The 21,522-nt window shown below is 41.3% G+C and overlaps 2 protein-coding genes across 8 annotated transcripts in view; one reads left to right on the top strand and one right to left on the bottom strand.

Moving 5' to 3' along the window:
- Positions 1 to 953: 953 nt before the first annotated feature.
- Positions 954 to 18,196, bottom strand: trim37 (tripartite motif containing 37). Of its 2 annotated transcripts, none has more exons than XM_063895903.1 (25): positions 17,981 to 18,196; positions 17,312 to 17,385; positions 16,393 to 16,494; positions 15,989 to 16,029; positions 15,687 to 15,803; positions 15,189 to 15,276; positions 14,822 to 14,944; positions 13,688 to 13,811; positions 12,010 to 12,077; positions 11,375 to 11,499; positions 10,933 to 10,983; positions 10,354 to 10,435; positions 10,196 to 10,272; positions 9,766 to 9,945; positions 9,538 to 9,652; positions 9,091 to 9,279; positions 8,879 to 9,012; positions 8,665 to 8,747; positions 7,244 to 7,450; positions 6,114 to 6,422; positions 5,548 to 5,697; positions 4,703 to 4,901; positions 4,536 to 4,624; positions 4,119 to 4,238; positions 954 to 3,782 (listed from the first exon to the last, which is right to left on the bottom strand). In XM_063895903.1, the coding sequence occupies exons 2-25, from the start codon at positions 17,330 to 17,332 to the stop codon at positions 3,736 to 3,738; spliced, it is 2,841 nt and encodes a 946-aa protein (XP_063751973.1). In that variant the 5' UTR covers positions 17,333 to 17,385; positions 17,981 to 18,196; the 3' UTR covers positions 954 to 3,735. The 2 variants fall into 2 exon arrangements, with proteins under 2 accessions (XP_063751973.1, XP_063751974.1); XM_063895904.1 differs by having other exon boundaries at positions 4,128 to 4,238.
- An 885-nt stretch (positions 18,197 to 19,081) lies between these two features.
- Positions 19,082 to 21,522, top strand: part of pou2f3 (POU class 2 homeobox 3) — a 15,239-nt gene continuing 12,798 nt past the window's right edge. For 4 of the 6 annotated variants that reach the window (XM_063895094.1, XM_063895093.1, XM_063895092.1 and 1 more), the window contains exons 1-2: positions 19,082 to 19,235; positions 19,510 to 19,566. In XM_063895094.1, the coding sequence (XP_063751164.1) occupies positions 19,518 to 19,566 (49 nt within the window). In that variant the 5' untranslated portion in view covers positions 19,082 to 19,235; positions 19,510 to 19,517. The remainder of the gene's footprint in view (positions 19,236 to 19,509; positions 19,567 to 21,522) is intronic. The other 2 variants (XM_063895096.1, XM_063895095.1) reach the window with 1 other exon arrangement.

Below are 21,522 nucleotides of genomic sequence, written 5' to 3'. Positions count from 1 at the left end.
AGAGCTGGTAAAGGTGCAGCTAGTTTGAATGGATTTGTATACTGCAGGGTAGCTGCTGGATTTACTCCAGGTGAACTAAAGTCTGATTTAAGGGTTGATACATGTAGTGGAGTAGAAGTACAAAGTAGCATAAGATTGAAATACTCAAGTAAAGTACAATTATCTCAAAATTCTACTTAAGTACAGTAATTGAGTAAATGTACACACTGTATACCAACTCAACAGGGTAAAGACTATCAAAGTAAATCTGAAAAGTCTATAGAAACAATTTAGCAACCTAAAAATATTTTCTGAAAATATAATCTTCTTTAAAACAAAGTATTTTTTGTTCTTTATTTCTGAAACTAAAAAAAGTGTACTCACCAATTTCCCTGCTGAGACGGGGAATACAGCAACGATATAATAAATATAAATAAAATACATTATAAATAAATCTAATGGGCGGACATGAACGTACTTAGACAATTTATTTACTTAAGGCCGGATAACTACAGTGTAGAAACAGTGTAAAGAATGTTGAAGTATTTATCTATAATCATTTATAAATATCCAGAATTAAAAGCACTGAGTGTTCGATCGCACATTTCAGAATCAAATTATAGGATTATGATAATGACGCGTTAATGTGTTAACACTTCAACCTAAGGCCAGTAAAATACTTTAATGAGTATGAGTATTTACTGAGTAGTTTAACCCATTATAACCCAATGCATTGTAATAGAAGAACAATATCTGCCTCAAAAAAGAAGCTAATACAGATTTTGCATGATCAGGAAATCCTCATGTAAAGTACAAATACCTCTAATGAAGCACTGAGTAAATCTGCTTAAATTAGATGTTGAAAATGAAAATGTGCAGGTGTTTGGATCACCTCTTCCCTTCCCTGTGTGCACCTGTCTCGTGGAACAGACAGTTTTTTAGGTCACATTCAGACATGGATGACAAAATGAGGATTTGATTTCCAGGGGTCGTAAAACATTTTATTTATTTACTACACAATAAGGAAATGTACACGTTAAATAATGCATTCTGGGAACATTCAAAATAAAAAAGCAGCTTTGACACAGGAAGCACAAAAAGGGGGGATTGTTAGTGAGAGCCTCCATCGTGTAAAGAAACAGTAACAAAAAGGACACGATGAGGAGGACTGGAGATGAGGCGTTAACACTTTTCAAATATTAGCTTCACTCGAGGAATGATTTCAGCTCAACACCTCTTGGTACAAAGATCCTCCTCCTTGCAGAAAAAGCCATGCACTTTCAGGCACACACACGATCAGCAAGCTTTGCCTCTGCATACACTGGATATTCACCAAGTAAACGAAGGACTTTTAATGTCATTATTTTGGATCCAGAGATTGATAGACCTTTAAATTAAGATGTGGCTCAATAAAGAGGAAAGGCTCTACTTGTTGTTGTTGGAATTGAGTTTCCTCCTGCAGCAGAGGCCTTTGACTCGTGTGTGTTGGGAGTATTGAGGTGAAAAATAATAAATCCATCAGGAAAAGCCGGTGAAGCAGCGAGCCATCAGATCAGCACCGAGCACACGTTTCATAATTACACTGATTTTTATAACCTTTGCCGTCAGCTGCTCGTTAAATTAAAAAAGCCTAGGATGCAGCGCAGCTTCAGCTTTAAGAGTCTCTGCCTCTTCACCCACACAATAAATATAAAAGGAATTTCATTTGTGGGGCTGACATATGGAAAGTGTCTTTTTCTAGAGGAAGCGTCGCTGTTACTCTGATTAACCCTCAGAACAGTGTCAACAGTTTCCAATGGGAGACACACGGGAACAGGGACGTTATTCTGGAGAGACGACGCCGTTTCTCACTTTAAACACGGTGTTACTTTCCTATAATTGGGTATCTTAGTGTTGGACAAAACTATGTATGTAAATGTCAACCAATATAGTAATATGCCTTTTTTTGTAAAGGGTCAAAAATGTCTATTACTTGATCCCTGATTTTCACTGGGTGTGTGTGAGAGGCAGAGATCCTGGGTGAATCAACCCTTTCCTCAGAATACTTTTGCAGTCTTTTCCACAGGAGACATTTCGACATGAGGAAGTAAGGAAAGCACCGGTGAATAAGAGCTGCTTCATCTTTTAAGGGTCCTGGTTTCGTTCATGTCGGCTCACTGGGACACTTTAATAAAACAGAGCCCTGGTTAATGTTAAATGTCACATCTGTGCTTTTCCTGCTGTGACGTCACCGCGTATCTCAGAGTTTCCACCTCAAGAGTCTTTATGCTAAGCTAACCAGAGAGAGCTAAAGCGTCTTTAGATACTGTACAAACACGAGAGTGATGTTGATCTATTTGTCCTACTCTCAGCAAGAAATGGAACAAGCATTTTAACTAAACTTCATTCAAAACGTTCCTTTAAATGAATTAAAAAAAGGCTTCAGTGTAATAAGTGTAGTGCGGGTCGGTCCGTGAAGTCCAAGCAGAAGCTGAAACACCTGCTTGCACATGTGCTTCATGTCTTACAGTTTCAGCCCGCAGACATCCGTAGTTTCATAATCTGTGTGATTCAGTGATCATTTAACCTTTTCAAATGTCACGCAAGACAGACTGCTGTTATAAACGGAGAACACATTTACATCAATGACAGGAAAAGGGCTCTAAACAAAGTTTGGGGGGAGGGAGAGCCGCAGTGTCACTGAAACTGAAGGTTTGAGCAGTGATTAGAGTATTAGGACGTGCAGAGGCTCGATGGTGAAGGGAGTGGATTGGACGTGCTGACTGAAGACAGCTCTCACTGACAGATGATGTTCTCAGAATCTGGCAGATATCCTGTAGACCTGAATTACAAAGCCTTTCTGCTCTGAGCGGATTTATGGTCATTAAAGTGACTAAATGCCCTGTAGATTTTAATCTCTGCAAAATAAAAAGTACACCAACAGGCTTTAAAGAGTCGTAGCCCGAACAAACGTTTCCTGCAGAGTATTTAGTGAACTGACCGTGAAAAAAGTATCTATTGATATAAATGCAACGCAACGAAAGGTCAGAAATAAATCTTTAGACATAGAGTCAGTCCAATTCTTAAAGATATGAAAGGATGGACATGTTAGTTTCAGACACTATGAAAGGGATAGTTTGGATGTTTTGAAGTGACAGTAGACAGTCCCCCACTTTAAAGACACAGAGGAGGTATGGCATGCTCTCTTTAAAGCCACCAGACTCCATTGTAATTTTACCTTGCAGAAACGGAGGTTGATGATCTACGAAACGCCTCCATCACGTCGTTTTTTGTGTGACCTAATAAATAACCTACTATAAAACCTAACTCACCAAACGAGGCAGAAGTGGATCAGCAACTGTTCTGGGAGTTAGAATCACAGTTTTTGTAAATGGAGTCTGGTGGCTTCTGTCAGCAGAGTAGAGCTGTGAAAATGTTCTTAATATAGCACACAATTTAATCAGCTCAGTGCAGTGCATAGCTTTACCTCCGCTCACACACTCCTGTCTGCTATTCCGGAACACTCTGTAGTAACACTGGATTTGAGTAGGAGTCTTCCAAAGCCCCAGCTTCAAAACATCTAAACCATCGCTTTAACAACATGGTCACCTGGACTGTGAGCACCAGCTCAACCACAGGCCTAATATCTGGGATACCGAGCAGCAGAAGCGTTGCAATCATCTTCCCTTTCCAAATCATGCACAACAAGCCGTTCCTACTCCTACAGGTGTGTGTAACAGAAGTGAGTGTGAGAGGATGGAGCCGCTTCAGAGGGAATCACCTGTCAGCCGGCAGACTCAAGTCCTCAGACAGAAGCTGCTCTCCTGAGGAGGGAAGAGGAGGAATCACTCATGGAAGCTCCTGCATGCCTATTTACCCATCACATTAAATACCAAACGAATCGATGACGCTGTGCTTTTACTGACTTTCTTTTTTAAATATTTGGATAAAACATCACTTTGTCTGCGTGAAGAAAGTTTGTCGTGCCTCTCGGGTTTAAATAATTCCTCTAATCAATACGCTTCTTCTTCTGTAGCATTTAGTTTTTAGTTAAATGGTAAGACTGGCACTGATGCTTGCACAGTGTAATGGGGCACTGTGTGTGTGTGTGTGTGTGTGTGTGTGTGTGTGTGTGTGTGTGTGTGTGTTGTTTGCAGCACCTGTGTTACCTGTGCAGGGAGGAGTATGGTTGTCGTAGCGAGAGTTGTTGCTCTGCAGAGCCTCGTCTTCAGAGTCGCTGTCGGTGCTCGCCGCGGCCACCAGGACACACGGAGACTTATCTACGGACGGGACGAGAGGAGGTCAGAGGAGCAGATCAGTCTAACATCGTAGGACAATTTAAAATGGAAAGAGCTATAAGGGACCAAAGTGATGTGTCTATCACAGTTTAACACTCCTCTTGATATTTGACACATTGTTCTTATCCTCCCTCTTTCCCCAAACAACTATTTATTTTGAATTGATCAAAATGACTCAGGTGATGATTATTTAATGCTTAACGAACTCCAGTCTGTCTTAAGACACTGTAAAGATGAACCTCCAGATGAGGTTGATAAGTGTTTTTTTCAGAAACAGACCTTCTGACTGAGGCTGTGCAGAGGGCCCCTCCAGCAGGGAGTGATGGGAGATTCCTGAGCTTTCAGATTCACAATCCAACATGGCCGCCCTGCAGGTGGAAAGATTGTTTGTGAGAGGCAGAAAAAAGAGAGCGCAGTTTCCGGAGTATTACGAGCCCGAGACCCACCCGAGGGTCCTGCTGCCAGAGGTCTTGCTGGTGGTCATGTAGCTGGGCCCTCCCAAGGAGAAAATCTCGTCCCTGGCCCCCGAGGCCCCGTACAGCTGCTCCACCACAGAGTACTGCTGCTTGGAGGTGGAGGCCTGCTCAGAGGAGGAGCTGCAGAGAGACACGAGGGGCCCCTGGGGACCCTCAGCCTTCAGCACTCCTGGAAGCAGAGACAGGAGGAACACGATGAGAAAACACACACACACGTCTTGTTCTGTTCTTCAGGTCGATCCAGGGACTAGTGTAAGTGGGTGTTCAGACTGAAAACATGGAAGGGTCTGCGTGGGAGCGTGTGTGTTGACTCATATTCTGCTGAGATTATTAAATATGATCTGTCGAGTCCAGCAGGAGTAAAACTGCGGATCTACGAGCAGCATGAGGCCCTGTGTCCACATAGTGTTTGTGTTTCTGCAGAAAAGGTGCTGGCAGGGCGCTGGAGAGAGCCTCAGCCAGGCATCTCACCCACAAATGTTTCTATTGCAAGAATATTTTTACAACATATCACTATTCCAACTGCTGTGAGACAGACTAGCATAGCGCATTAGCTTTATAATATCTATTTGTGCTCCTATATATTTGTTTGACACTGTTCTTAAACAGAGGAGGCCAAAAACAAGCTTCTCCTGTTTTTACCCAAGGGACGTCATCAGCACTAGTCACCTTGTGGACACAGGCCCTGATAGGATACAATAGGAATGACACCCCATAAAGTATTGAATTCGCTGTCAGACTGTCCCCTCCGACTAAAAAAATGAGCTAAAATCCAAAGTCTGGAGTCAGATAAATGAGAGAACTTGGCGACTGACCCTCTGCTCCTCCCAGCCCCTCTTTAGGGTGCAGGCTGAGCTCTGAGGCTACATCAGCTCCTCTCAGCTCCTTCTCCAGCTCCTCCGAACTCCTCCTCTTCACCACCGGAGAGCCGCTGCTGTCCAGGACAGGGGACAGGGATTTCCTGGCTGCATGTAAACCACAGAGAGCGATACATTTAATTATGTCAGTTTAAGCCACACCGGTTAGCCGATCCAACTTCCTAACTTTCCTAAATCATTAGTAGTTGTTCAGGTGAAAATATCCAAACAAGGTTGTTTTTTTTAGCCTCTCTGGTACTATTTTAAGTGAGTATTTGCACTAATAATGAAAAAAAGTAAATGTGTGTTTGTGAGGAGGAACTAAAACTGAAATCTTAAAGATGACATTGTGTAAAAACTTTGAGGTAGAAGGGGAATAGTTTTTGCACAGCTTGATGTTTTACTGGGTTTCTTGAAATTAAAACAAACCCTTGTTTCTTCAAAAAGACATAATATGAGGACAGACTCTGAGTACTCTCAGCACTGAGACTGCACAGCATCATAAGAGCAGCGTGGCTCCTCACCGGGGCGGCCGGGCCTGGCTCTAGCTGCAACTGCCCTCCCCAGCAGGTCCAGCTCTCCGGGCTTACGACAGGCGGACACCTCTGAGTCAGAGTGGTGAGAGGGGACGTCCTCCACACTGAAGCCCCCAGAAGAGCCCGGCCGGGGCTCTCCGGTCCCCCGAGCCTCCAGCACCTGACACTTGACGTCCGACATCTTGCTGCGGACCTCGGCCATCTGAGCCTTCAGGCGGATCAGGACCCCCGAGTCAGGAGCCGAGCGCCGCACCGCCTGAGGACGCCGCTCTCGCTCTTTCCTGGAGTGGGAATGAGCTGAAAGAGGAAAATATACAGGAACACAAACATTTAGACGCTAAAAAACACGTAAAATCTAATTTCATGAAGTCAAGAATCCAATCTGCCAGTACCATGCTGCCAGCCCAATGTCTTTACTCTTGCATTCAGATGTAAATCATAATGTCCCACTGATGTATTCTACCGAAAACGTAAGCATATACATATATTAGTCTGGTAGATAAAAAACCAGTATTTCCTTATCTCAATCAAAGATAAGATTAGTTGCTTTTATTTATTTTTATTTAGATAGATTCATTGTGGATTTTGTAGGAATGAGTCCTCAAAACTACTTCTGCTTTTTATCCTTCTGATGCTCGTTTGCTAGCACTCTTCTACTGGACGGCTCTCTGCTGCTGCTGTACTGCCACTTGTTGATAAGTGAAACAGTGCTAAGCCTTTGGGGGGCAGAGCGCCATTGGAGGTCAAAAACTCTACAGTGTAAATTAAACTTCCTTAGAACACCCCCTTTCTAAGATTTGTTTTTATTCAAATAATCGGTTTTCGTAGCAGCTTGAGTTTGGGGGAGTGGGATTTAACGTCATGCTGCTCCTTAGTCACTTCTAAACAGGGCACACAACACCCCTCTCCACCCTAACAATAGCACTACCACTTATAGAAGAGACGGGGACAATTACCAGAGAGCCATGACTGTGAGCAGAGTGAAAGTGTGTCCACTTAAAAGTCAAACTACAGCTGCTGAGGATGCTTTTATTTTTAAGGGGACCCTGTGAGTGAGTATTGATCTTCAGATTAGCTCGATTGATTTGTTGTGGTCCGTGAGCCAAGTGTTGTCAGACCTTGGCTGTGCAGCAGAGAGACAGGCGGCCGTGGCTGGAGGCCCCACAGAGACTCCACGCTGCTGCGCTCCTTCAGGTCCAGCAGCTGGATTAGGATGACCGGGTCGATCTCCAGCAGGCTGCTACTGCCCGACCCCCCTGCCACCGTTACGCCACGACTGCCAGCGGCCCCGCGATGAGAGGAACGCACCCCAGAGTTGGAGCCACCTGCAGGAGAGGGGAAACAGAGGAGATGTATAGTTCACATTAGGTTGTCTATGGTCTGGTTAGCAATAATCCGAATAGAACGAAGTATTTTCTTTAAAGGACGGTGGAGCTGCACTTTAATACCAAATACTGACTGAAGCCCTTTTAGCATTCCCTTTATATCTGATTCAAGTTTAATGACAAACTCAAGAACTATTTTCTCAAACATACACTTAATATGCACTTTAATTAATGGTATATATTTGGATTGAATTGTAGCGCTCATTATTTGTCTAATGATATGAGATTTCGGAAGAATTAAGATCAATCTAGGTTTCTTCTCCAACCTGACTTCTCATATTTATACTTATTACTTTTACTCATACTAACCTCAGTGGTCATTTTATTCAATCAAAAATAGACATGTTGTTTGAGCACACACACACGCCTTCTAATTGTCAAACAGAAGCAATTTTTTCTGATTTGCAGATTTCAGTTTAATCTCATGTTATCCAGAAAAATAACATTTGTGGTAAAAGCAAAAGTGTTCGGTTAAAAAGCAAGAGGTTTTGTAAAGGTAATTTCCCCGTAGGGATTTACAAACAATGTAATCTCTCCTGCAACCTGTGGAATGTGCAGCAATGAACACACACACACACATACACACACACACACACACACACACACACACACACACACACACACACACACACAGTGTTTCTATATCAGCAGCTCACTGCAGAGTGCTCTGACTCATCCTCTTCATGCCTCTCCACACCGACTGAAACACTCTGAGGCACCTCAGCGTTCTGCTGGTTCAGCTGCCGGACGACAGGAATAGATTTTATTCCGTAAATTCTCAAACAGTGGCTGAAGCTATTATTTGCCATATCTACTGAAGAGAGAGCGAGGGCTTTATTTGAGGCAGGAGATTAAATATTTCACGGTTTCAGCTTCACAAAAGTAGTCTCCGCTCTGGGAAACTGTGGTGGTCATTTCTATTTGTTTTGACTATTTTCTGAGTTAATAGAACTAATTGTTAATTGAGATATAATTGCCATGTTAATGAAATGTATCTTTAATTGAAGGCCTTCTGTCCTTAATCTTTGTCTGTTTGCTTTTTTTTTTTTATTACTCATCTGAACAATATCTTTCCAAACAGCAGATAAAAGTCAGCTATTGGATTTACATATTTAAACAACATGACTATAGTAATATTAGCGTATGGATTCTACCTGTTGCTCCAGCCAGGTCATCAGGAAGCTCTCCTTCTTCTGTCTCCAGATTCCCGATGAAGTCTACATCATTCTCTCCAGACCTGGCAAACACAACCACCAACAAATAGTTCATCATTCAGTAATAACTTTAACAGAGGAAGGTAAAAGGAAGGAAGGACACTAAGTCTAAATGATCTGAGTTTCTTTAGAGAGAGTGAAAGAGTCTCCTCACATGGTTTCCTCGTCGATGTCGTTCTCCTCGGTGTTGCTGGTTGCAGTGGAGCTGCCCGAGGTGCTGCTGCCGTCCAGCGGGTTCACCTCCTCCTCCGTCAGACAGTCCACCTCCAGGTCCCCGTCTGACAGCTCCTGAACAACAACACAGGGAAGCCACGTTCAAACAGAGCTCGGGTTTATCCTGAGGCTGACGTTCATCCCGGCGCTTACATTAGAGTCATCGTGAGTCCTCTCCTCTTCCTCAACTTTTTTAGCGCTGGTCAGAGTGGTCTGGATGTCGTCGTCGCTCTTCACGGAGCGAGGGTCTCTCTCAGAGGTGGTGGGGCCTGAAGCCAGCCTCATGTCGGGGGGAGAGGAGCTGCGCGACGTCTGACGCCGAAAAAGCTCAATGGCTAATCTCTGGAATCAGAAATAAAAAACATGCATGGTTTTATAAATATGAAATAAATTTATTTGACTGTGGCTTCAATCTCAAAATAAATGAAGGTAATAAATAAATGTAAATGAGTATTCAGTTGTATCTAAAGTCTAGTCTAGTCTTCTGAGGCTGTGCTTTTATTTCCTAATTCTACCTAAAGCTAAATATAATAATAATAATGAATAAATGAAACACACACACACACACACACACACACACACACACACACACACACACACCTCTTTAAGGTTGTTGATCTGCTGGATGTACCCGCTCTGAGCAGACTCCAGCTGGCTGATGTACCAGTACTGATCTCTGCACTTCTGGAAGAAGGTGGGGGAGCGGACCTGGTATCTGTGGAACACACACATGAAAACACACCATGAGCCTTTCCTGTTCATGTCTTTAGTAACAGAGCAGAGCAGGTGAGTGAGTGAGTGAGTGAGTGAGTGTTTGTGAGAGCCCACCGGAGGACCAGCGTGTCCGTCTGCATGTTCAGGTATCCCTCGCTGGCCAGAAGGTCGAGTCTGAAGAAGCGGTTGTAGCCCCAGCATTCCCCGACCTCGAAGTCAGAGGCGAACTCTCTGATGATGTTTTTGGTCGGGTCGCTGGAGGCCTGATGGACCATCTCCACACGGTACTCATACCTACACAGGGGGGAAATAAACTCAGCTATACTGGAGAGCACACAACAAGGAGTCTGAAGAGAGGTGGCTGATCCATTTCGCACCATTATGTAGTTATGAGAAATAAAGCTCTCCTAATGCTATCACCCAACACTTTGACTTCCTGTCCTTTTAACACAAAGTAAAGATGTTTCTATGTCATCACAATCTCAGACCTGACTAAGAAGACTATAAAGTTTGTAAAGGAGATTTATTACGGAATATTTCATACTTTGAAGTTTCAGGGAGTCCAGCAGACAGTTCCAGGAACACAGAGAGGTAGTTTCCACGGACCACACCGTTCCCATCCTGAGGAATAAAAACAGTCACGTATTTATTTTACAGAGTAGTCAGGCTTTAGTGGAAGACCTCAGCAGGAGGGAAACTCACGGGGTAGACTTTAAGCCTCCAGCAGAGCCCGGAGATCTGCAGAGGAGGACTGTAGACCGGGTCGGCCCGCTGCCTCAAGGTGCTGCAAACACAACACACACACACAAAGAAAAGACCGAGTGCATCCAACCTTTTAGTGCTTTATTTTACGCCCACAGGTTTCAGTCTTATTTTCAGGTGGACAAACATCTTGAAAACATTCAGCGGTGGGGGGGGGAACAGCTTCTAAGCACTCTTCTTTTTTTAAAACCACTGAACCCCACACACACTTCCTCCTCTCTCATTAACTCAGACACCCCAAAGGGAAATCTATCCAGCTTTAACTAAAGGCAAAGGAGTTTCAAACTGCCACACTCTGCAGGCCAGAGGTTGCAGAGTAACCGTAAAGAAACATCTTTCAACTCAAACACTGTGAACTGAATGTACAGATTTAAATATTGGAGGAGCCGTGTGTGTGTGTGTGTGTGTGTGTGTGTCCGCAACCGTTGCTGCATTATTTACTAGGACAGCTGTCTCACTGTTAATAGCACTGAGCTCTTTTTTGTTTTATTGTCCCCTGTAGCAGCGGTGAGGAATTACCTGAAGTTGACCAGAACAAAAGTGCTGGAGTCGTAGGCAGGAACCAGCTCACTGGAAGCACGGAGAGGAAGGTTTATTGATTTTGAATTCATTTCTTTTAATGCATATTCATACGTAATGAAATTGTTTTCGCCAATAATAAAACATTTTTCATTTTTGAATAAATAAATAAGAATACAGACACAACAGAAAACCCCCAAAAGGAGGAAGGTTTATTACACAAAGATAATCAAGTATAATCTAACTTGATAAACATAACACTATTATGGTCGTTCAATCTTCTCAGTCATTTATCAATTTAACAGCCTTTAAATGTGTCTGCCTGTGTTTAGATATTTTACCAACAAAATAAATATCATTGTAACGCTTATTTTCAATACGACTTGTCCTTTCATATTGTCTGAGACTAAACCTGTGACCTCTCCCACCGCTGACGGGTTACCTGGTGAAGTCTGGGGGGACGGGGGTGGTGACGAAGGACTGCATGGGCTTCCTGTGGACCTGCTGGAACATGAGCAGGATCTCCGGGCTCTTTGAGATCAGCTCACTCTTACTGCACGAGTGAAGCTGTTTCACACACACACAAAAACAAAACTCAACATGTTGCAGAACAACGACAGTGAGGCGGAGAAGTTCAAAGACACAGACACAAGACGGAGCTTGGGTTTCAGTCGGGGAAAATTGTGTTTTTACTGTAGCGTCTAAATATGCAAAGAAGGATTCAATGCAACTGCACTAACACTCGTTTTGTTTACCTGTCTTTACTCCAGAACTGTAGTTTTAGGTAATGAATACTCATCTGCATTTGTTAAGGAACACTTTTGAATGAGGGTGGATGCACATGTGATGCTCTACTGCGTATTAACGATAGTGGGATTGTGTATTTGGGAGATTAACTCAAACTAAACTATAGCGTTTAAGGCCTTACATGGAAATGAAAGTTCATTTTATCTCCCAAAAACACAGAAATGTAGTATTCAAAATAGTGAAATCACAGCTACTAAACAGCAGAGAATCTGAATGAAAACCCCATGCAGCTGAATGTCTGGCGGCTTTGCGCTGCTGCAGAACACCAACCTGATGCTCCACCTCCTGCAGCAGAGACTCCAGCAGCTCCGTCTCCTGGGTCAAGGACGTCTTCTGGCCTGGAGGGGGGTGGGAGACACACATTTCTATTTTAAGCGTATACTTGTGCTGAATGTCAGCCGTGATGGAGGCTGCTGAGTGTGAGCGGTGGGGTGTGCGGGGGTGTGGGCGCTGAGTGCATGCATCCACTCAGTCCAGATAAATATTTCATCTGTGCGTTGCCCCGTAGCTAGAAAAAAGTCAACGGCTCGGGGGATTTTGTCGAGTTAACGTCTCAACCTTCACACACTTTGTAGTGCCAGATGAAGCTGTCTCATCTCTTTGCAGACGAGGTAGATGTAACACCGCTGTTAGAGGGGGGGCATTCTGTGGTTCTGAAGGTGTCCCTCAAGTCCAAATGTTTTTATGCATGTATGTTATTAATATATTATGTATATGCTTTCTGTTTAGTGTCTGCTCCTCTTTCCTAAAGCTTCTGATGGTCTTGTAGGGTGTCTCATTTCATACTATGTCTTAAACTTGAATTTAGGTTTGGAGTTTTGCCCAATTTAAAGGTGCCATAGAGAGCATCTATCTGGTATTTTAAATTGTTCTCTGTAGAAGGTCTACAAAGAAGAAGGAAAGAAGGTATATAACTTTGGTTCATCCAAAAAATGTCCAGATGCGGTTTTTACAGGTCCATTTACAACCCTATGATTTGGTCCTGGAATGGAACAAGCTGAATGGCCTTATTTGGGGCTCATCTAAATAATGATGATGAGCTCTGCTCTGATTGGCTGGTTTACAAGGAGCAATCCATGGCTGCCTCAGAGCCCACAGAAGTAAGTGAAGTTTGCGAAACTGTGAGAGATGAAACATGGAGGCTATTAGCATCCAACCTTACATGTTTGAGCCTTTATCGGAGGAGGAAACCGAGGAATCTGAAGAACAGCCAGTTGGTCGGAGATTGGAGAGCACCGTTACGGAGTGGTAAGTGTTAGCGTGAGTGTTTCCAGCAGCTGGTGTATGCAAATGTTGGGGCTGGACTACCGTGTGTGACGTCACACACAGGGGTTGTTGTAATTCGCCCGTTTTACCGCTGTGATGCATATTCATGATTTGCACGTGAAGGAGGAAACAATGGTGTTTGAGGTTCACGGTATGTCAGCTCAATGTACCCAACTCTCCTTATTCAACCATGCCAAGGTAAATACAGTTTTCCATTCTATGGCACCTTTAAACATTACAAAAATACCTTATATAGGTAACTTTTGGGAAAATGCACATTAAAAAACTATTTTATAGATTTGTGACCTTGTAATGCATTTAGCAGAGCCCAGGATTTAGATATATAGATATATATGTTTTAGTAACTCATGTAAAGCAACCTTGGGTCCCCTGAAAGGCGCCATATAAATTAAGGTTATTATTATAATTATTAATAATAATAATACATTAATGTTATTAGCGGAATGTCTAGAAGCGGTAAAGGATTCGTTTAAATCAGGGTTATTTGATATTTCAGTCTTAAAAAGACACATTTTAGTTTTGAAAAAATCATCCGTGTTTCAGATTTTAAGTTTAATTCTGTTTTTTTAAGCTCAATGTTTTTATATATATATATAAACTATTGAAAGTACAAATGTAGCCAGCATAAAGTATTTGTAAATACACAGTCCTCCAGTCTTACCCATGAGGGTGATGAGTTTGTTTTTCAGCTGGTTGTCCAGACGAGCGATCATCATCTCCACAGCGTTTCGGATCTCTCTGACCCTCTCGTCCTTTGCTCCCCTGACAGCCTCCACGTTCCTCTCCTGACCCCGTTACAGAGCACACACACACACACACACACACACGCACACACACACACACACAGTGTCACTTCACAGACCTCAAATGAAGCAACAACATGTTAGTGCCATCTAGTGGAGATCACCTATATAAGTCACATATGTTATTGTGTCACCCCAAAATAAAAGAATGCATTAGGGCCACATTTAATTAAAGTGTATAAGCTGAACTTTAAAATACTTCTGTAAAATGTTTGGTTCAATCCAGCAAATTCGATGCTTGTATTTGGGCAAATTTGACAAATGACAAATTTAAATTGTGGTCAAGGCCGGGATGAAACATCACCTAAATGATGATGCCTCAAGCTTTTTTCAATAAAGTACCCCCTTTGAAAAAAATTGGCAGCCAAGTTCCCCCTGATTTGGCAGGAATAAAAGCCTCTATATAAAGAGGAACAGTACGGCACCATCAGCGTCCGACTTAAAACAACAACCTTGTAACTGAGAAACTTAAATGCTGCATTTCAAATGTTTACAATCCAGCACTAAATTCAGTTATTACACTTTTTTCTGTTTCATTGACTCCCAATTTCTTTTCCTTTTGATTTTCTTTTGAAACTTCAGATTTTTTTCCTAAAAGATCTGACTTTTTCCAAATTTCAGAATTTATTTCTAAATGTTGACTTTGGAAAGAAATCTGAATATTTTTTTTAAATTATAACTTTTTCCCCAAAAATCAGATTCTTTTCAAATTTCTGACTTTTTCTAAATTTTAAAAATGTCCCACTACTTTCTCATTATTCCAACTCCTTCTTTATGTGGCCCTAATCATATTCTTTTACAAACCTGGAATTTTTGTCTCCCAATTTCTTCTCCTTTAGATTTGTGGTCTTTTAAAAATGTCCGGCTATTTCTTCAAAATGATCCCTTTTAAGGCTCATAGAGCATCCGATATGAAAAAGTTTCCTCCTGAGAGAAGAGTGAATGTCATGTTCTTTAATATTTGGTATTCCATTCATAAAAGCAGAGCTCACCACTTCCTGCACCAGACTGATGAGCTCCATGAGGCGGCGTCGGAGTTTGGCGACCTCCTCCTTCACTTTGGTCACGTGCTGCTCATAGATCTCCACCAGAGGCTTGAAGGTGTGGCCGCCATGCTGGACACAACCAAGACACAAATCTGTCTGTAGTTCTAGTTGTTTCAACATGTGGTGTAAATAAGCTAAACTAATCAACGTATGTAGCGATATCATATTAGGCATGAGGAGGTTGTGATGTTTACTTCATTCTGACATCTCTTAGTTGATTATTGAAAGCCTGACTTCAACTAAATTGGGAATTGTCAGTATTGTATTTTGGCATGCAGGCTGTAATCTTAAAGTATAAGATGTGAAACGTTACCATGCCTCCCCACAGAGCACACTGGTGACAGATGCATTTCTTACAGGTCCAGCAGAAAACACTCAGCTTCTCATGGTGGTTCTCACATCTGCAAAGGAATCATCCAACGACACACAAAAAGAAAACGCTTTCTTTGAATCCTTTTTTTAACTTAAACGCTAAAAAATGTACAAACATTTCCAGCTTTATAAATGCAGGAGATGGAGATGGTGAATATGCTAAAGGAGGGATGTCTGGATAAAATCTAGAAGTGTGAACACCATGGTTGAATATCAGGAATTGGGATTAGGAATTTGGTAATTTTTTTTCCACAATTTGCTCCCGTTTCCTGGTGAAAATGTATTTAAACTTATCTTTAAAACAAATTATCAACAGGTTTTGATCAAAGGACGAATGTCATAAATTACAAAGCAGTGTTAAAATTAAAAATCATTTCAATACATTTTGAAAAGCTTCAACCGAAGGAGAGGGGGTGGGGGAGTAGCAGGAGGTGCTCACTTGTCCTTGTCGTTGTCCTCATGCTTGGTGAGGCTGCAGAGCTGCAGGGTGTCCAGCTGCTGGGTCACCTCCTCCGCCCAGCGACAGTTCACCAGCTCCCTCAGCTGGAGCGGAGCCCTGTGCGTCCATGTACACACACACACATTTATGATAAAATACACAGAAATGGTAAGTATTGAATCTTGAAGATGCAACTAGATGTGATGTCCTTTGCACTGATTACATTGCCATGATAAATAGTGTGTGAAGTTACACACTCTACACACTGACATATAGTAGAGAGGGTGTTAGCATGCGCTTACCGGCAGTGTGGACACTGGGCTCTCTGCTCCGTCAGCCACCGCTGTAAACAAGAGATCACAGGTTATTAATAATTTAATCTGAACACAAACAGGAAGTCATTCTCAAATACAAATGATTCTCCTCAGGATACAGCAGCCTAGACTCCATATTGTTATTATATTACTAGTAAATCCTGTGAAAAGACCAAAATATATCATATATCTTATTCCTCTGGCGCCAAAGTGCTTCATTGTTGTCTGAAATGGATGAATGGCAGCCTGGGCGAGATGCTCCTTTATTACTATGAACATGAGTACAGTAGTTTATCTGCTCTACGTCTGTTTACTACTATTACTAGCAGAAGACAAAGCTAGGCAGCGAGGGAGACTTTCTTTCTGTCCCTGCCTGCTGGGAACAGACTCACTCGTATGCAGCTGAAGCAGCACAGTTTGGAGCAGTGTGGGCAGAGGCGAGCGTCCCGCAGTTTCTCCATGCAGATGAAGCAGCGAAACACCTCGGCGATGCTCTGCACGGGACAGGAGAGAGATGACTCAGTGTAATACAGCTGCAGCACAGAAATCACCACAGGGTGGAATCAACATCATTCAATTACAGTGCAAACAGAAACGCAATATCATACTATTCAAAAAGGTTAGCAGGTTAGTATAAGCTATTTTAATGAATTATACAGTTTCATTTTATAGGTTGGGAGTAAGACTGATTTATAATGTTGTATGCCATCTTGTTTGCGCATGACTCAAGCCATGTCTAGATTAAAGTGTGTCTTTAACCTCCAAACTGCTTCGAAGGTGTTTTAATCTCCTGATATTTCCCTGAAAGATGGTAAGATGGCCGTTTTGTTGTGTGTTTAAACTCTTTGTCTTTGCTATAAGATCTTGATTTCAATTATTAGATAATAATAACTACTTCTAAATAATGTATACTCGATTATTAAACTTATTTGATCTGTTATTATAGGGGGTTTATAGCCATTTGCAACTTTAATAACCTATAACTGGTAGAAATTACTTTTGGAAAACACCTAAAGGCTGCCATATTAGCATTGCTTACAGAAGATAAATCATCACATAATCACAAACAGTCTTTATCTGCGATGGCTGCACAAGCAATCTTAGTCATTTGTTGTGATCAAAGGAGGTCAAAGCAGATGGGGCCAACACATTTGATCACATTTGCATAAAATGGCAACACTTTGTTGTCCAAAACAGTGAACACAGGTTAATCATTACTGTTCGTTAAGGATCTCCAGCTGTGTGTGTGTGTGTGTGTGTGTGTGTGTGTGTGTGTGTGTGTGTGTGTGTGTGTGTGTGTGTGTTACAAACCTCAACACTTTGTTCATCCATTTCGGCCACTTTGAAGTCCTCGATCTCAACGATGAATCAGGGTTAGCTGGTGTCTAAAAAAAGAAATCATTGTTAAAATAAACTACCTTCAATCATGGTCAAAACATTTTAGGGTTTACTTAATATTTAATTTAAATATTGAACTGCTACATACAGATTGCAATGTAAGACTGGAATAAAAAATCATGCCTGAATCATTTATGTCTTTAGTTTGGGCATAAACTATTCAACATGTACATTATTGATCCAGTATCTGAAATCTACAGTTTTTGCTTCTATTAAAATAGTCAATATTGAAGGTAAGAAAAACTTAAATATTACAGGTGATTCCAAACGTTTTGTTGGTAGTTTATATAAAAGCATTTGCACCTATAGACCATTGATGTAAATTTAACTTTCATTATTAAAATTCACTAATTATATCAGAACCGTTAGCTTGAGCCAAACTGACATCCAACATGAGAGGCCTAGCATCAGCAGACACACTGACAGCTAGCTTATCTTTCCGGGAGCAGCCATGACAATAGCTTTCTTTATTCTTATCAACATAAACTAGCGGGGCTGACGTGAATAATGGGAAAACTAAAAACAGTAATAATTATTGTGATGCTAGCTAGCTCACAGCCATTAGCAAGGTGGCTCCCTTACCTTCCCAGAGACTCGTCTGTCACACCTGACAAACAAACAATCGAACTACATAATCTACGCTAGCACACAGTTGGCGTTGTGTCCACTGGATTAGCTGCCAAAAACCATGTAAATATGTCTAGCTGCGGCCGCGTAAAGGTAGAAGTTACGTTGAAAAAGCCTTTTTTTGGGGCTGTAAATTGAAGATGTAGCGGTCGCGCTTGCTGTGAAGCTGTCTGTCCCCTAGCAATAACCAATCAAATAGCTCCGTCTTCTTCTTCGCTTGAGTTTATTTGTCTCTTGTTTGTCAGACTGCTTGAGGCGTATTATCGCCACCTATTGGACAGATTGCAGAACTACAGAGGACTTTTTTTTTTTTAAATGTTTAGTTGAACAAATTTGTTTTTTAAATTATTATGCTTTTAAAAATGGCAGAATGAAGGAAAAACGTTTAATTATTTCGTAATGTATGTAACTATACCCAGCTCGGGTTTTACAAGATACAATTAATGCAGAAGCCAGAATAAAAACAAATTATACATGTCAAAACACACAATCCAAAAATCAAGACAGAAAATTTCACGTTATCTCTAGACCATCAATGAGTGCAATAACACTCAGGAATGGCTGGCAGAAACAACATTGATGAAAGAAATCTGAAATAATGATAATTAAAAATTCTATCTTGCCTTTTTTTCAAGATCTGTGTGACAAAGTTAGCACACATAAACGCATCATCCTTTAAATTGTTGCTTTTTAGAAATGACTAAGGTCAACAATTCTAGGTACAGTCAACATGTAGGCCTATGAGAAAATGTAATTTAATTTAAGTTTGATATTTATTGATTTTCACTTATATTTACTCCATATTCCATCACAAAAACTCACTGAAATATCACTGGAAGTAATAATACTCTTGTTATCCAAAGCACTCTGATGAGGACACACACACACTCACCTACCCCCCACCCCCACCCAAACCCCCCCCCCCCCCCACACACACACACACACACACACACTGCAATTTGCAGTAACCCCATTGTTGTTCTATGCAAACCGTCTAAAGCTGGATAGGACGCACTGAGGCAAATATGCAAATGAGCCTATCAGGCAGCAGGGAGTTGTGCTGCAGAGGTGAACGTTTCTCCACTTAGGAAAATGCTGATGAGCAGCTGTGGATTCCCCAAAAACTTTAAACCAAAACTTATTTTACTTTAAATAATCAGAGAGAAGAGACGGCAGCTGGAGCGACAGGAACTGTTTTAATCTGTGTGAGGTGAGTTATCCTCTTTATACTCATCAGTAACTTTTCTAACAGCTTCAATGTTTCATGACTTTTTTAAAACTGTTTGTTTGCTGTGTGGCTAAGATGGGGATATTTGCTTCAATCATGAATATTAAAAGTGTACAGTAAGTTTGTGGTGGGGTGGATGGGAGGGGAGGCATTAGAATAAAGTCAGGGTGATTTTCCTGTGTGGCCTGAGTGCTTCATTCAGTGTCCTGGTTAAGGTTCGATCCTGTAGTAAAATCAGCCGGATTTATCATTATAGATATTAAGATGAGCGCAGACACGGTGGAGCAGTCGGAGGCTCCAGCCGAACAGGCAGGTAAGGATGTTTCACCTTTTCTCGCACAAAATCATCTCACTAACAAACACACAGTAGAAATGACTTGTGAATCAGAGAGCAGTTTAGTCTGTTGATGCTGAACTTCCACCAAAACACTTTGTTTGTTTTTAGACATTTTTATTTGGTTTGTTGTTAGGGAGTTTGACCGATTCAACTTACAAACGTATATTTCAGATTGCTTACTTGTGTTTGTCTTTCTCTAATGTTTATTTTAATGTGTAATTGTCTGGATTATCTGAAAAGTTTTGTGAGGCTTCAATTACCAATAACTGTCCCTAAAAAATTAACTGATAGATAATTATTTATCCTGGGAAATGTCACGAAAGAGACCATTCACAACTGCAATATCACAACTTCCCAGAGCCAAATGTGACGTCTTCAAATGTCTTGTCTGGTTCGACTAAAAGTTAGAATACCCAAAAACATTTTGTTAAAAAACATATATGAGAAAGTTAAGCAAGAAATGCTGTAATTTGAGAGGCTGGAATCAGACAATTGTTTCACTTTTTCTACATAAAAAAATGACTGAAACGACTCTAAAATAAAAAATAGTTGGAAATTCCTCTCCTGTTATTAAGAGTTCTCCTAACAAGTCTCTAGATTGCCAATTCTCTTGAATTCTACCTATTATACGTAACATTTTACTTTTTGATTCACACTTTTTATCACTGTGGTCTTTGGTGCTGTTGTTTTGTATTTGAATAATGTGCTACTATATTATATACAATGGTGCTCTTCATACCATGATGCCTGATGTGGTCTAAATAGGTGGTGGTGGGAGGTGGGAGAAGTATTCAGATCTTGTACTTGAGTAAAGTAGAAGTACCAGAGTGTAGGAATACTCTGTCACAGTAAAAGTATTCTAAATGTTCCTCCAGTGAAAGTAGAAAGTACTCTCATCTAAATGTACTTAAAGTAGCGACAGTAAAAGTAGTCATTGTCTGATTGGTCCATTTCAGAATAATATCTCTGATATGTGTTATAATGATTGATCATTAAAGTGTTCTCAGAGCTGGTAAAGGTGCAGCTAGTCTTAATGGCTTTGTATACTGCAGGGTAGCTGCTGGATTTACTCCAGGTGAACTAAAGTCTGATTTAAGGGAGATTATATTTACCATCATTAATCCAAATCTGCCTAGCAACTAAAGGGATTAAATACATGTAGTGGAGTAAAAGTACACCATTTACCTCTGAATTGTAGTGGAGAAGAAGTACTCAGTAACATAAAATGGAAATACTCAAGTAAAGTACAAGTACCCAAAAATTATATTTAAGTAAATGTACTTAGTTACTTCCAACCACTGAAATAGAAGTAGCATTTTGGCTGCTTCTACTTCTACAGGTGTGAGTGTGTGTGTGTGTGTGTGTGTGTGTGTGTGTGTGTGTGTGTGTGTGTGTGTGTGTGTGTGTGTGTGTGTGTGTGTGTGTGTGTGTGTGTGTGTGTGTGTGTGTGTGTGTGTGGATATTGTGGCAGTTGGTAGCTTTACCTGGATGGCCCTGAGGCTGTTTGCTGAGTAACGCTGGCTTCCCGAGGGCCAAAAAAACGAGCAGCTACAAAACAAAACCAGGAACCACAAAAAGTGGAACTATTATTTAGACAATCACGGCGTGAGAGAAGTTATCATCTCTATTTAATGGAAGTACTGGCTGTGTTTTTGTCAAAATATAGTCATCCCCCGTCAGTATAAAGCTGGAGAAATGTTCCTGCAGCTCTCACTGTCTGTTGGAAGTTCATCCAGACTAAAAATGAAACACTTCTCTCAGATAGTTTAGATTTCACTTGACAACGTGTTTAAGTATTTGTGCCTTTACTGCTTAGAGCATTGAAAGAAAATGACCTTCAAAAATACAATGGTACACATGCTATTGATTGTCATATTTCATCCTGGGAGCAACAGGAACTAAATTCCCCTCACCTCCACTGTACTTACAAAG

This window comes from Eleginops maclovinus, chromosome 11 (assembly GCF_036324505.1).
Source record: "Eleginops maclovinus isolate JMC-PN-2008 ecotype Puerto Natales chromosome 11, JC_Emac_rtc_rv5, whole genome shotgun sequence".
NCBI lineage: Eukaryota > Metazoa > Chordata > Actinopteri > Perciformes > Eleginopidae > Eleginops > Eleginops maclovinus.
Note: the sequence above shows the minus strand (reverse complement) of the source record. Positions and strands in the feature narration are given on the sequence as shown.